We start from the raw sequence: 15,189 nt of genomic DNA, 5'->3' as shown, positions 1-15,189 counted from the left end.
CCACCTCGATTTGATCACCGTCTCTTCTGCTATGTTAAGCTCCCATGGAAAGCGAAGGCCTTCATATCTATTTACTAACTCATACCACACCTGTGACCCCAGCCTTCAGTAGGAAGGTAAGGTCTGCATGGCTATGGACTGAAGTCAAGGCTATTCTGGCCACAACTGACACATTCATCTCTACTGTCATCTTCAAAGTCAGGGGTGCTAAGGAAAGTCACTTACGCCGGTGCATCTCTCGGTAGAGGATCGTCAGGGCCTGCAGGGAGTTGTCATCTGTGGGCTCAAGGGCAGCCACCTCCTGAGCCAAGGTGAAGGCTTCTTCCTGCTTGCCAGTTCTCTGTAAACCAATGGCCTTGAGAACCTGACACAAGAGAAAGAAAGAAAAGCTAAGGTGAAAGGACGAGCCCTGGTCCTGCACCTGGGCCACAGTGAAGCCAGGGGGGGGCTAGAGGGCAAAGGGCGAGCCCAGCAAAGTGCTCCCTAAAGCACTACTGCTGAGCCAGATGTCCACCGTGTGCTCCTAACCCAGTGCTGGGAAGGCAGAGGCAAGCGATCTCATTGCCAGCCAGCCTAGCCTAGTTGGCACATTCCAGACCTGTGTGACTCTGATTCAAAATAAATAAACAGGTTTGGCTGAGGAAGTGGATCCATAGTTAAAAGCACTTGCGGGTCTATAATGACGAGCAAACTTTGGATTCCAGCACTCAGGTCAGGCAGCTCACAACATCTGTAACTCCAGCTCTAGGTGACCTGATGCCCATTCCCGTCTCCATGGCCGGGGGGGTGATATACACACAAACACACACATAATAAAACTTTTGTTTGTTTTTGATTTTTTGAGAGACAGGGTTTCTCTGTGTAGCCCTGGCTGTCCTGGAACTCACTCTGTAGACCAGGCTGACCTCGAACTCAGAAATCCACCTGCCTCTGCCTTCCAAGTTCTGGGATTAAAGGCATGTGCCACACTGCCAGGGTATAAAATCTTTAAAATGTCACCTGTGCCTCTACATGTACTCACATGTGCACCAAAATCCATGTGCAAACAAACAAAAGGAGAAATAAAAAAATTACAAATACAACTCACAACTGGGCACCACAGCACAGGTTTCTGATGCCAACCCCCGGAAGGCAGTAGAAAGTGGCTCTCTCTAAGTCTGAGGTCAGTCTGGCCAACACAGCAGGGTAACCTGAGCTATTTAGAGACCCTGCCTCAAAAAATATGTACAATATGGGCACAAATATGAGCAACTACAGGGCAAGTGTAGTTACCTTTGCACAGTGAAGATCTTTGTGTTTCTTCAACAGTTTATCAGCTTGCTGAATCGCCATTTTATTATTTCCGTTATCAAGATAATCTATGGGGAAAAAAATGAGTCATCATAATCCCTCGGCATTAAACACAGGAAACACAGCTTGCTCAGTCTTCAGAGAGCACCTTAACTGTTTATTTAAACATTAGGCCTGAAGCTGGGCGTGGCAGCTCACAACTGTAATCCCTGCACTCGTCTCTGAGTTCGAGGCCCCCACAAACTCTTCTTCTGATGATGGCTTCTTCGGTTGCTGCTTGGCACCACCCTAGCAGGCACTAATTAAACTTCTCTGTTAAAAAGCAAAGACAGGCTGGAGAGATGGCTCTGCGGCAGGAGCTTGCAACTCATGCAGATGACCTGAGTTTAATTCCCAGCATCCATGTGGTAGCTCACAGTCACCAAGTTCTCTCTTCCCTTCCTGGTGGGTTTTTTTTTTGTTTTGTTTTGTTTTTTTGGAGATTTTACTTATTTCATGTGTATGGGTGTTTTGCCTGCATGTCTGTCTATCTGTCTGTCTGTCTACCATGTGTATGCTGTGCCAGAGGAGGTCAGAAGAAAGCATTAGATTCCCCTGAAATTGGAATTACGGTGGTTGTGAGAATCCATGTAGGAGCTGGGAACCGAACCTGGGTCCTCTGGAAGAACAAGTGCTCTTAACCACCGAGCCATCCAGCCCCCTGATTTTTCTTTTTCAATCTCTGGGAAAACAGTGAATGGTTAAAAGTTAAAATATCTTTAAGCAATAAAGCTGGAGTTTTTAAAATCTTTTTTTACAATATTATTTTTTAGTATGAGTACTGTCTGCATGTACACCTGCATGCCAGAGATGCCATCGGACCCCATGATAGAGGGATGGCTGTGAGCCACCATATGGCTACTGGGAACTAAACTTAGGACCTCTGAAAGAGCATCCAGTAGTCTTAACCACTGAGCCATCTCTCCAGTCCCACTTACTGTTTTGTTTTTAAAGGAATCCTTGGGGCCAGCAAGATGGCTGAGCAGGTGAAGGCACACACCACTGAGCTGGATTACCCAAGTTAGAACCTGAGGACCGGCATGGTAGGAGACAATCAACTCCCGAAGTGGCCTTCTAACCTCAGGTGTGCAGTGCACAGCACACAGTAAGAATTACTTTTTTAACTCACAGGCCTCAAAGCTCCTTCAATAAAACATCAAGTGTTTATTTTGCCCCTAATTTATTTCTCACTCTAATACAGTGAAAAAAACCATAACGGTCATTTTACCCAAAGCCTCGGGGAGGAGAAAGGAAGCCGGCAGGGTGCGAGTACACCTGCCAAAACCCAAACGAGGTTCTGCTGTGAGGAACCCGGGCTCTCTGCCCATTTAAAACCAATGCTTATTGTGTGTGAAGGTGTATGCCACGACACTTTTGATATGACTACCACAGTCGGGTGTCCCACGGCCTCACACAGGTACCCAACCACCCCTGTGCAGTCACACATGTTTAGCATATGAGACACGGGAATTCTTTTTTTAAATAGATTTATTTTATGTATGTGAGTACATTGTCGCTCTCTTCAGACACACCAGAAGAGGGCTTTGGATCTCATTACAGATGGTTGTGAGCCACCATGTGGTTGCTGGGAACTGAACTCAGGACCTCTGGAAGAGCACTCAGTGCTCTTAACCGCTGAGCCATCTCTCCAGCCCAGAGACACGGGAATTCTTGCTGTGGGAAATATTAAAGTCAACCCGCCATCTCTCCTGCCTCACCAGTCCGTGTTCCGGCTCTAGTACGGGTACTGGCAAGCCACAACACTATGTCCCAGTGGGCTCCCGCTCGGCGTGTTCTCACCGCTGAGCTACCTCTCCCAGATATCGAGTTCATCTCACTTCCACACAACGCCCCCCACACCCCGTGATCAGCCATCTCAATACCTAGTTACCCAGAAGAAACATGACTCTTAAAGCTTAATTATCCAATCAGATTTATATAACAATAAGATCACAATTTACAAGATGCCAATACAGTAATTTCAGAGCCAATTGATAAAGATAAAGCTTTAACCCAATTATTCTAGCCTTGTGAACATCTTAGCTACTTGTGGCTGTTTAAAACCACTATCAGGATCATCTTCCTGTTCGTTTGCCTCCATGTTGGCTTCTCTCTTCTCTCTCCCCTGCTACCTCTCTCTGTGTCCCCAAACTCCTAGCTCCACCTCCCTTTTCCTGTCCAATCACAGGCCTGCCCTGCCACTGCCCTAATGTGATTGGACAAAGAAAATCCTGCAACAAATTCTAGACACAGCTGTCCAAGTGACTGCCCCATTTGTATCCCTACCCACCGACCCTACAACCCTGTAATACTCTTTCTGTGTGTTCACAGTGCAAGGCCTGGCAGGCACACTTTCCTTTGTGTCTGGCCTATGTCACTTAGCAATGACCTCCAGGTAGTCACAACGCCCTATCTCCCAAAAAACTCAATAGTATTTTGCTCTGTAAATATGTGCTATCTTAAGGTCAGCATTCACACACTAGTTAATGATAGCCTAAGTTTGTAAGTCTTTTTAAGTTATTCACAGGTAATTGTGGTTTGGTAGGGGACTGTTGGATCCCCATGGTAAGTCAGACAGCCGGGCGTGGTGGCGCACGCCTTTAATCCCAGCACTCGGGAGGCAGAGGCAGGCGGATTTCTGAGTTCGAGGCCAGCCTGGTCTACAAAGTGAGTTCCAGGACAGCCAGAGCTACACAGAGAAACCCTGTCTCGAAAAACCAAAAAAAAAAAAAAAAAAAAAAAAAAAAAAGAAGTCAGACAGCAGCGAAGCTTCACAGGGTGAAGCACCAGCCCTTCCCCGAGGCTCTGCTGCAGCCAGCAGCGAGGCTCCACTATGCCTCTCTTACATTGTCACTAGTACCTTTACTTCTCTTTGTTTCTGTTAATGGAGGGTGCAGACAAGAATTTAGTGACATTTTGTTTTTATTGTTTCCTCCCAACAAAAGACACAAGTTTCTGTTACTAACAAGGATACATATTATAACTATTGGGGAGGGGTGACCTAGGGATTTATGCATGTATCCTAGCCAAAATAGGCAGCCAAAATCACCTTCAACTTTTCTTTTTTTCCTGGTTATCTTCTTCTTTTCTTTTTTGAGACAGGGTCTCAATGTAACCTTGGCTAGGTGGAACTTGCTATGTACATCAGGCTGGCCTTGAATCTATCTACCTATACCTCCCAAATACTAGGATTAAAGAGAAAAAAATATTGTACTTTTGTATTTATTTGTATATGTGTGGAATACACATGTGCCACGGTGTGATCTGAAAGCTAGCCGGTCTATATAGTAAGTTCCAGGCCAGCCAGGGCCACACCATGAAACCCATAAATAGATAGATAGATAGATAGATAAAATGCCAGCCTGGCATGGTGGTGCATGCCTGCCATTCCAGCAATCAGGAAGATGAGGGAAGAGGATCACACAAGGACCAAAGAATATCTCCATGTGATCTAGTCCATCATTTGCCCATTTTAAGCCATTCCCGTGCCTTGCCCACTTGGACGGACTATATCCTCTTGAACTGAGCCTAACAGCCTTGCCATCTTTTAAAAAGCAGAGGGGGCTGGAGGAATGGCTCAGTTCGCAAGAGCACTGGCTGCTCACCACAGGAGTGGGATTTGATTTCCAGCAACCACGCGGCTGCTCACAAACACCTTCACTTCAGAGACGCTGACATCTTCTTCTCACTTCCAGTCACCAGGTAAGCATGGGATGCAGACACACACGCAGACAAAACACCTGAACACATCCAATAATAACAACAACAAAAGTGCGATAAAAACATCTAATATTTAGACCCAATATTCTGAGCTTTCTCTTAGAACACAAGTCTGATGAGTGGACAAACCCTTCAGTGCTTCCTGCTGCCTTTTAAACCAGAACAAGAGGCCAGCCACCTACAATTCCAGCATCCAGGGAATGGAGGCAGGAATGTCAGCAGCGCAAGGTCTTCCCTGGCTACAAACTGGTGTGTGGTCAACCTGAACGAAATGGAAAGGGCCAACCTCTCAAAGAAAAGAGCTTTCCAGACCCTGTTCCTCTGCTGTCTGGTTCCATTTCTACTCTAGCACCTCCTGTAGAGGAATTTAATCTAGTAACAGGCGGCTCTGGCAAGGAATCACATCCAAAGACCTAGGTTCGTGTGACCTGGCTAGAATGCAGACATGCCATCCATACACCTTTAACCCCAAACAACGAAGGTTAAGGTTGTGAATGATGCAGTCATGTGTGAAAGTGACAGATTAGAGAAAGATCTGACAGAATGAACTGAATGAAGATAGGATATGCCCAACTCTCAAGAGGACAGCACAGAAAGAATGGAGGAGAGGGAGAGAGATGAAGAGAGAGAGAGAAGGAGATAGGGAAGGGAAGAAGAGAGAGAGAGAAGGAGATAGGGAAGGGAAGAAGAGAGAGAGAGAGAAAGAGAGAGCGAGCAAGCAGTTTTACTGGGACGGTTTTACAGACAGGCAGCAGGTGAAGACAGAACCTGCCAGAGAATGACAAGGAGCCAGCTGACTAGAACAGGTTGCCAGAGCTGCTCTGAGGCCCAGCAGAGCAGTTCAGTGAGAAGTAAGTTTGAATCAGTCAGCTTGGACAAGAGTTTGGGTCAGAACAGCTGAATTGAACCAGCCAGTGTTCAGACAGAACTGGAAATGGTGAGCTTATTCAGCAGTAAAGCCTCCAAGATGACAGTTCATCTGGTTAATAAAAATTGTTAATTACAGGGGTTGGAAAGATTGCAGTTAAGAGCACTGAGTGCTCTTCCAGAAGTCCTGAGTTCAATTCCCAGCAACCACATGGTGGCTCACAACCATCTGTAATGGGATCTGAATGTAATGGTGTGTCTGAAGAGAGCTTCAGTGTACTCAAAAAAAAAAAAAAAAAAAAAGAGCCAGGCGTGGTGGCGCACGCCTTTAATCCCAGCACTCAGGAGGCAGGGGCAGGCGGATTTCAAAGTTCGAGGCCAGCCTGGTCTACAGAGTGAGTTCCAGGACAGCCAGGGCTACACAGAGAAACCCTGTCTCGAAAAACCATAAAGAAAGAGAGAAAGAAAGAAAGTTATGGTCACAGCTGGGCGTGGTGGCGCACGCCTGCTTTTGATCCTGGCACTCAGGAGGCAGAGGCAGGTAAATCTCAATGAGTTTGAGGCCAGCCTGGTCTACAAATTGGTTCTAGGGCTGCTGTTAACTCTTGGGGTTGGTTAGTGGGTTAACAGGTCTCTCATTATCAGGATTCTATTATCCTCAATCCCATGTAACTTTTTCCAACAATTGTTTTCTTTTCTCCCTGACCCCAGTGCTAAACACTGACCTGTGGCATACTTACACTGGAGAGACACTACCATGGCTTTTGGGGTGTTTATATTCTCACTAAAGAAGAAAAGATATTGGGTGGTGTTTTGTTTTGCACCCCTCCCCCAGCTTTGTAGCCTTAGCTACACAGTAGTCCAGTATGTAGTTCCAGTCGTCCTGGAGCTCACTCTGTAGACCAGGCTGGCCTTGACTCATAAAGATCTTCCTGTCTCTGCCTCCAAGTGCTGGGATAAAAGGCAGGCAACAGCACTGCCCAGCTAAGAAAAGATATTGCACCAAGTGAAATTTCTACAGAAAGTCAAATGGGCTGGCATAATAGCTCAGGAGTGTTGGTCATGCAGACAGATGAGAGCTGAGTTTGAACCCTAGAACCAAGTGAAAAGGATAACACAGTGGCACACGTGTGTCCCAGTGCTGGGGAGGCAGACACAGGTCAGTCACTGGGAGTTCAACAGTCTGTCTAGCAAGTGCTAGGCCAAAGAGACCCGAAGTCAAAAAAACAAGGTAGAAGGTACCTGAGGAATGACACCCAAGGTTGACCTCTGGTCTTTACATGTGCACACAGGTACACTTGCACACACACTCTCGCACACAAGCAAACGTGCAACAGTCACCACTCACCCTATACCTCATCACTTCTAAGATTCACAGTTGACACTGCCCAATAAAAGACTCAGAATAAATAATTACCCTTGACTGAAGACCTTTCAAGTTTTTACTAATGAGCTACAGTAGAATAATTACCTGCCCTATGGTTTGACTAGACACCCAAGGGAAACATCCTACCTCATCAATGAAGTGACTGTCATTGGAGTCTGCTGTAACCGTGTTACACCTGATCCAATCTAAGACTGCAATGCAAAACAGATTAGAACAAAGGATTTTTGTGTGTGCATGTGTGTGTTCACAGGTTGGTGCTGTGTGTCTCAAAGTCAGAGGACAACTTCCCAGAGAAGGTTCTCTCCTAACACCATGTGGGTTCCCAGGATGACTCTCAGATGATCAGGAATGGCAGCCTGTGCCTTTGTGCACTGAGCCACCTCACAGCCCCAACATAGGCAATAATAGCAGGAAAAAAGCACCGGGCTTCCCAACTCAAACAAAAGTGTCAACTGGTGAGAACTGGCAAGAGGTTATCTCAAAAAGGCAGAAGGATGGCTCTTGGCACTAGCCTCTAATCCCAGCCCTCACAGACTGAGACAGGAGGGTCTTGAGCTTGAGACCAGCAGGAGCAACTCAGGGAAGCTGCAGGCCTGTCTGGACTACAGAAGCCTGTGTTCAACCCCAACCTACAACTCACTGCTTACAGCCTGAGCCCACGGATCTGTCCAGCCTCCAGTTCCCAGTGACTAGCTCTCAGCACTGAACATCAATCTATGGCTGAGCTACAAGCTGATGAGCTTGCTCATGGGTCAGCTAGTACTGTCTGGATTTGAGGATTACCAGTTGTTTGGGAGCATTGATGTGTTTGAATACAGTTCAGGAGCTCTAAGTACGAAGCCTGTAGCAAGGCCTATCCACTTTATGTTAGCCCCTCAGAAGCCCTCCTCTACTCTCTCTACTAGCTGTTAACAAAAGCCACATAATTCAGATTTCACTTTGAAAATATGACCTGTCGCTTCTGATTAATAAATATATCCTGATGTTTGGCAATGTAAAATGGTACTTTTTATTGAGCAATTCAAAACATAACTGAATATAAGACCAATAAAGTTCCCCTTGGTCTTCAAGAACAATGTTATAAATCTAATTATTCTTAAAAAAAAGGTTTTAGTCTTTTTATAAAAGACTTTTCAGAAAAAGGAGAAGTCAACATTCCTTGTCTGTGTAAGGATGTGATTCACAAACCATGAACCCTTAACTTAGGTTTTACTTTCTATTACCCAGAAGCAGGACAGTGGAAAGTCAGAGACAAGCCTGGTCCACACGGGGACTGCAAAAGCAGGATGTGCAGCCATGGGGAAATCTGAGTCCTCTTCCCGCTAGCCCCCACCCCTGCAATCTTAGAAGAATCAACGTGACGCAACTTCTAACACAGTGGTTAAGAGCCTGGCCGGGCGTGGTGGCGCACACCTTTAATCCCAGCACTCGGGAGGCAGAGGCAGGCGGATTTCTGAGTTCAAAGCCAGCCTGGTCTACAAAGTGAGTTCCAGGACAGCCAGAGATACACAGAGAAACCCTGTCTCGAAAAACCAAAAAAAAAAAAAAAAAAAAAAAGACACCTAGCCTGGAGTTCAAATCCCAAGTCCAGGATGTATCTGAGCTGGATAAATCACTTAAGAGCAATAGTATTCCTGCTCCAGCTGTCTACAGGGAGTGTGTGTGTGTGTGTGTGTGTGTGTGCGCGCGTGCGTGCGCGCGCGCCTTGAAAGCTCAAGGGCACAGACTGGATTAAGTGTTCTGAACTCATTTTGATTACCACAGGGCCATTACTGCTAGAAACAAGTGATGGGAAGGTAAGCCATCAAACAACAGAGCACCAAGGGCTGTTGAGATGGCGAGGTGAGGTGTACTTACCATCATTCCTGATAACATTTATGATAGCCCAGGACCTTTATGATAGGGAAGAACCAACTTCCTCTTGCATGATGTCCTCTGAACTCCACAGGCTCACAATGTCATTCATGTGACCACACCCCACCACACACACGCCCAAAAAACATTTCTTCAACAAATAGAATAAAAAAAAAATGTCGGGCTGGTGAGATGGCTCAGAGCACCCGACTGCTCTTCCAAAGATCCAGAGTGCAAATCCCAGCAACCACATGGTGACTCACAACCATCAGTAACGAGATCTGACACCCTCTTCTGGTGTGTCTGAAGACAGCTACAGTGTACTTACATATAATAAATAAACAAATCTTTAAAAAAAAATGTCATCACACACACATATGAAAGTGTGATTGCTGGACATAGGGCCATGTGACTGTAATCCCAACAGTTGGGAGGCACAGGCAGGGGAGCTGAAAGCTTGAGTCCAGTTCTAAGGAGTTCAAGACCTGGTACTTAAAAAAAGAAAAGAGCACCGGGCAGTGGTAGTGCCTGCCTTTAATCCCAGCACTTGGGAGGCAGAGGCAGGCTGATGTCTGAGTTCGAGGCCAGCCTGGTCTACAAGGTGAGTTCCAGGACAGCCAGGGCTACACAGAGAAACCCTGTCTCGAAAAAGAAAAAAGAAAGAAAGGAAGGAAGGAAGGAAGGAAGGAGCAGCTGGGTTTGGTGGCACCTTTAATCCCCGCACTCGGAAGGCAGAAAGCAGGTGATTTCTATGAGTTCCACACAGTCGAGGGCCACATAGAGAGGTCCTGTTCCAGCCCCAGCACCCACATCCTGGCTTACAACAGTCTGTAACTACAGCTCCAGGACATCCTGATGCCCCTCTTCAAGCACCAGGAATGCATGTGGTGCACAGACATCAAACTGGCAAGAACCCACATTTGTACCAATTTGCTAGAGACACAAGCACCCACTCTGCCAAGGGGAGGGGGGAACCCCTAAAAACGAAAGAGCCCAAAACCCATAGCCACACTGAAAACTGAGGTCTGCTGTAGCAAAAAAAAAAAAAAAAAAAAAAAAAAAGCACTGACCTTGATATAGCTCCCTTCCTCATCATTACCTGAGACAAGACCATACAACCATCAACGAGGCGAGCGAGACATCGCAAAATAAAATTAAATAAATAAATAAATAAGGCACCACTTCCAATAACAGAACATCTCAGTCACTGCAAAGGTGATTCTTTTTATTCTACTACGGTGGGAGATGACGATAAAGACACATCTTGAAAGCCTGCGGGGTTTGGGATGCGCGCCGTGGAGAGGAGTCCACGCAAGCTAAAGCACGAGGAAGTCAAGAGGCACAGAATAAACCTCAGACACGGTGCTAAAAGGTAAAAAAAAAAAAAACAAAACAAAACAAAAAAACCTTCCATTCCAGCAGCCTGGCCGACCGCTCGGGCAACACCAGCTCCTGCCATCTCTTGCCCGCTATTCTGGGCCCGCGACCCCCTCCCCCCCGCCTCCCACGTGTGCCCAGAGCAGCTGTTCCAGCATCAGGATGGGACTCGGGTCTCAGTGACCTTGCATCAGCCCCTTCCCTTCTCCGGGTCTCAGTTTCCCCACGTGCACTTAGACTACATCCTGTAAGACAGCCCTCCCAGTATCCTCATCCTGGTACCCAGAGCCATCATCACTGGAGTATCTCCCCTCCCGAGGCGAGCGCTCCCACCGTTGCGCCGGACCGCTTGTCACCTGCAAGAAAGACCCCGCGGGGGTTCCTCGGGAGCGGCTGGAATAAAGCAACCTGCCGGGAGCGCCGGTCTCCAAGCGGCGGCGCGATCCGCGCAGCGTTGACAGCGGCGCGCACCCGCCGTTGTCGTGTCGCCTCCGGGACCAGCGACGCCGGGGTCGGCGCCTAAGCGAGGGCGAGGCTGCGGCCTAGCGCACCGCGCGGTCCGCCCCCTCGCCGCCCCGCCCCGCGCGCGGCCCCAGCGACCCTCCCTGGCCTTCGCCCGAACCGGGGCACGCTTTGTCTCGCCGTGGTGGCTAACAGACCGGCTCCGGGGTACTCACCGTAAATGGGCCGGAGGCGCCGGTCGTTAGGGTCCTGCACATGGCCCCGCGTCGCCATGATGACAAGCGCAGAACCGCAGTGCGCACGCGCTGAGCAGGTCCCCGGGAAGGGGCCGTTAAAGGGCCAGCGTCGACCTCGCCGACGTATCGCGATAGTGGAGGGGAGGTACGGCGGAGTGCGCCTGCGTAGAAAGGGTGGCTCGCCTCTCCTTTAATTGGCGGTGTGGTTTGATTTTCTTCTTTTTTTGCCTGAGGAGTCATCGGGACCCCAGGGGCGGTTGTCGCGGTTGAAGGCTTGGAGAGCGAGAATGCGGTTTAATCTCGCTGACTGTAACAGCTAGAAGAACCAGTTGGTTTTGGCCCTTGATGGTGAAGCAACCTGGAACTTGTTGAGTGGGAGCCCTGGGAGCGTGCTTGCCCAACAGTGAAACTGTAGAAAAAGCCTGCGAGCCCTCCTCCACCCGTTCCCTGAACTCAGTGCTGTGCGTGGCTAGACACTAGTGCAAGCTCTTTAAGTAGGTTGCTTTTAACATTCCCACGGCGCTAGACGGAATAATGAGCTTTCTTTGTACAGATTTACAAATCGCACGACCCAGGGTTATGTATGAGTGCTATCTGGGAGGCGAGAGTGACAAGGAGCTAAAGGTATCCGCAGCACTCGGGAGGCGGAGGCAGGCGGATCTCCTTGAGTTCGAGGTTAGCCTGGTCTACATAATGAGTTCCAGGACAGCCAAGGCTATGTAGAGACCCTGTCCCTATAAAGAAATGGATAAAAATAAAAAGGTTCTCCCACCAAGTGGTTGCTTGCCCCATTTGGCTGGCATTCCTCCTTGCCCCAACAATTTTTCCCTCGGTTCATGGTGCCTCTTCTCCAGCAGCATGTAACTGGACTTGACGTTTGTAACACTTTCACAGACCAGTGAATCTTGTAGCTTTAGTGGTATGTAAGGTGTATATCCGTAACTACCGCACTGAAGGAGCTAAGGCAAGAGGCTAGTAAGGGTCAGACTGGGCTAGCTACATAGGAAGACCCTGTCTCAAAAGAAGGAGAAGAAATGGTACATGTTTGAGCTGATTTAGCTTAGGGATTTAAACATTACACAATGTATAAAAGTATGGGGCAATACATAGTACCCTGTACAGATGTATAACTGTTTCAATGTGTCCCTTACAAGTTTTAAAGGCTTATTTCATGTGTGTTTCTGTGTGGGCACTCCCAATACCCAAAGTGTGGAGGGGCTCTCCGGCTACCACAGTGGTTCTCATTCTTTTTTTTTTTTTTAAGATTTATTTATTTATTTATTATTTATTTATTATATGTAAGTACACTGTAGCTGTCTTCAGACACTCCAGAAGAGGACGCCAGATCTCATTGCGGATGGTTGTGAGCCACCATGTGGTTGCTGGGATTTGAACTCTGGACCTTCAGAAGAGCAGTCGGGTGCTCTTAACCACTGAGCCATCTCACCAGCCCCAGTGGTTCTCATTCTATTTCAAATGTTTACATTAAAATTGGTAACATGAGCAAAGTTACAGTTATGAAGTAGCAATGAAATAATTTCATGGTTGGGGGTGGGGGTCACCACAACATGAGGCCCTGTGTTAAAAGGTTGCAGCTTCAGAAAGGTTGTAATCCACTGTAAAAATGTGAAAGCTGATTCTATCTTTTAGAAACTATAGACAAAAGTGAGGTCTGGCAGCACTGGCCTTTAGCCCCAGAACTTGGAAGGTGGAGACAGATGGATCTCTGAGTTCTAGGCTAGCCTGGTCTGAGTTCCAAAACAGCCAGGGCTACACATAGAAACCCTGTCTTGAAAAAGAGGAGGAGGAGGAAGGAAGGAAGAATGGAAGGAAAACTAACCAAGGTTCTGTTCCCAGCACAACTGTTGGTAACTTTAGTTGCAGGGAATCTGAGGCCCTCATCTGGCCTCTGGGCACTGGATATAGGTGCTGCACAGTTAGTTGTACATGCAGACAAAATGCTTATACACATAAATGTTTTTAATTAAAGTTTACATTGAAAATGACACACACATATACACGCCTGAATCAGCCTAGGCTCAGAATTTTTAACTACATAGACCCAGGCAGTACACAGAATGTTCTCAGTATTTTTGTATGTATGCATACATGTGTGGGGGTGATGAGTACCTGAAGAGGCGAGAGAAGGTGGCCGTTTGTCCTTCTCTGTCAGTCCTCATCCCATTCACCTGAGAGAGGGTCTCTCAACTGAACATGGAGTGGGCTATTTTTTTCAGCTGAGCTGGCAGTCAGCAAGTTTCTGCCATCCTCCATTTGGCTCCCAACCACACCCCAATCACTGGGATTAAAGCTACAGTAAGGCAAGCCCAGCCTTTCCCATGTGTGCTCAGGATCAGAAGCCAAGACATCATGCTTGCTTATCCAAATCTCACATCCCTGGAGCCCGCTCCCGCCCTATTCTTTTTATGTGTACAGACACTCCCTTACATATCAGAGGCTACAAGAGTGTGTCAGATCCCCAGACTTGAGTCACAGCACATTGTGAGCCACAGCGTGAGCGCTGGGGACCAAACTCTGGTCGTACGGCAGAGCAAACAGAGCTCATAACTGCTGAGCTATCTCTGTAGCCTCTTTTTTTTTTTTTTTAAGATTCATTTATTATAAGTACACTGTAGCTGTCTTCAGACACTCGAGAAGAGGACATCAGATCCCATTACAGATGGTTGTGAGCCACCATGTGGTTGCTGAGATTTGAACTCAGGACCTTCAGAAGAGCAGTTGGTGCTCTTAACCACCAAGCCATCTTGCCAGCCCTTCTCCAGCCTCTTGTGTTGGATTTTGGAGACATAGTCTCAGCTGGCCTCAAAGTCCTGATCCCCCTACCTCAACTTCCTCAATTCAAGGAGCATAGATGTATGCTGCCACACTAGCTTGGTGGGGGGTTTATTGTTGGTTTGTTTTTGTTGATCGGGATATTGGGCCTGGGTCCTCATGCATACTTGGAAAACATTCTACCACTGAATGGCATCCCTAACACTCTCTTTACTTTTGATTTTTCGACGGGAGTCACAGGACTTGTCCACGGTGGGCTTGAACTTCCTCTGCAGTCCGGGTGATCCCCTTCCCTCAGCCCTCAAGGAAGCTGGGACGCCAGGCCTGACCTACCATGCCAGCCTGATTCCCATGAAACTTTGTGAACCAAACACTCTGCTCTCATAATGAGCTTAACACTTCTTCCTGTACAAACCTTGGGCTCAAAATGTTGTTGTTGTTGTTTGGTTGGTTTTTTTGGTTTTTTTGTGACAGGGTTACTCTGTGTAGCCCTGTCTGTCCTGGAACTCACTCTGTAGACCAGGCTGGCCTCGAACTCAGAAATCCTCCTGCCTCTGCCTCCCAAGTGCTAGGATTAAAGGTGTATTCCACCTTTTTCTCTTTGCCCAACCATTAGCTTCTACCTCCTTTATTGACACAATCAAAAACCAATTAGGGAATCAATACCTTCCCTACATACATGTTAGCTCACAACTCCCTGTAACTAGTTTTGAGTGATCTGACGCCCTCTTATGGTCTCTATGGGCACTGCACACACACAGTGCACATAAACACATGTAAATACAGATGCTTATTCTTTTTTTAAAAAAAAAATTTAACCCCAGACTTATGTACATAACCCATTTGAGGCCAGCTTGGGCAACATGAGGCCCTGGTTCCAAAGAAACAAAGCAAAGCAAAGCAAAATCACCTGAACAGCTAAGTAGGAAGGCAGGAGTTAGATAAAGTGACTCTAGACCATTCTGGGAAGATGTGACCAGGAATGGCTTGGATAAGATGGGAGAGGAGGAAGGAGGCAAGGGTTCAGTCTGACTCAAGGGAAAGGAATGGGTGAAGAACCTGAGACTCAAGGATTTGCAAAATGGACAGCCGGGTAGTGTGGGGTCTGCCTTTGATCCCAGCACTGGGAGGACAGGTAAGTCGGAATTTGAGGCCAGCCTGGTC

At 47.4% G+C, this 15,189-nt stretch overlaps 1 protein-coding gene across 1 annotated transcript in view; it reads right to left on the bottom strand.

Annotated features, from left to right (window-relative positions):
* Naa25 (N-alpha-acetyltransferase 25, NatB auxiliary subunit) overlaps positions 1-11,287 on the bottom strand; it is a 46,095-nt gene extending 34,808 nt beyond the window's left edge. Inside the window, exons 1-3 of the mRNA XM_021161999.3 lie at positions 11,212-11,287; positions 1,273-1,358; positions 226-364 (exon numbers count right to left, since the gene is read on the bottom strand). Of these exons, the coding sequence (XP_021017658.1) occupies positions 226-364; positions 1,273-1,358; positions 11,212-11,269 (283 nt within the window). The 5' untranslated portion in view covers positions 11,270-11,287. The remainder of the gene's footprint in view (positions 1-225; positions 365-1,272; positions 1,359-11,211) is intronic.
* Positions 11,288-15,189: the final 3,902 nt, after the last annotated feature.

Source organism: Mus caroli, unplaced genomic scaffold, assembly GCF_978045245.1.
Source record: "Mus caroli unplaced genomic scaffold, Mus_caroli_1 scaffold_4, whole genome shotgun sequence".
In the NCBI taxonomy this organism is placed as follows: Eukaryota; Metazoa; Chordata; class Mammalia; order Rodentia; family Muridae; genus Mus; species Mus caroli.
The sequence above is the reverse complement of the archived record's forward strand: the minus strand, read 5'-3'. Positions and strand labels throughout refer to the sequence as shown.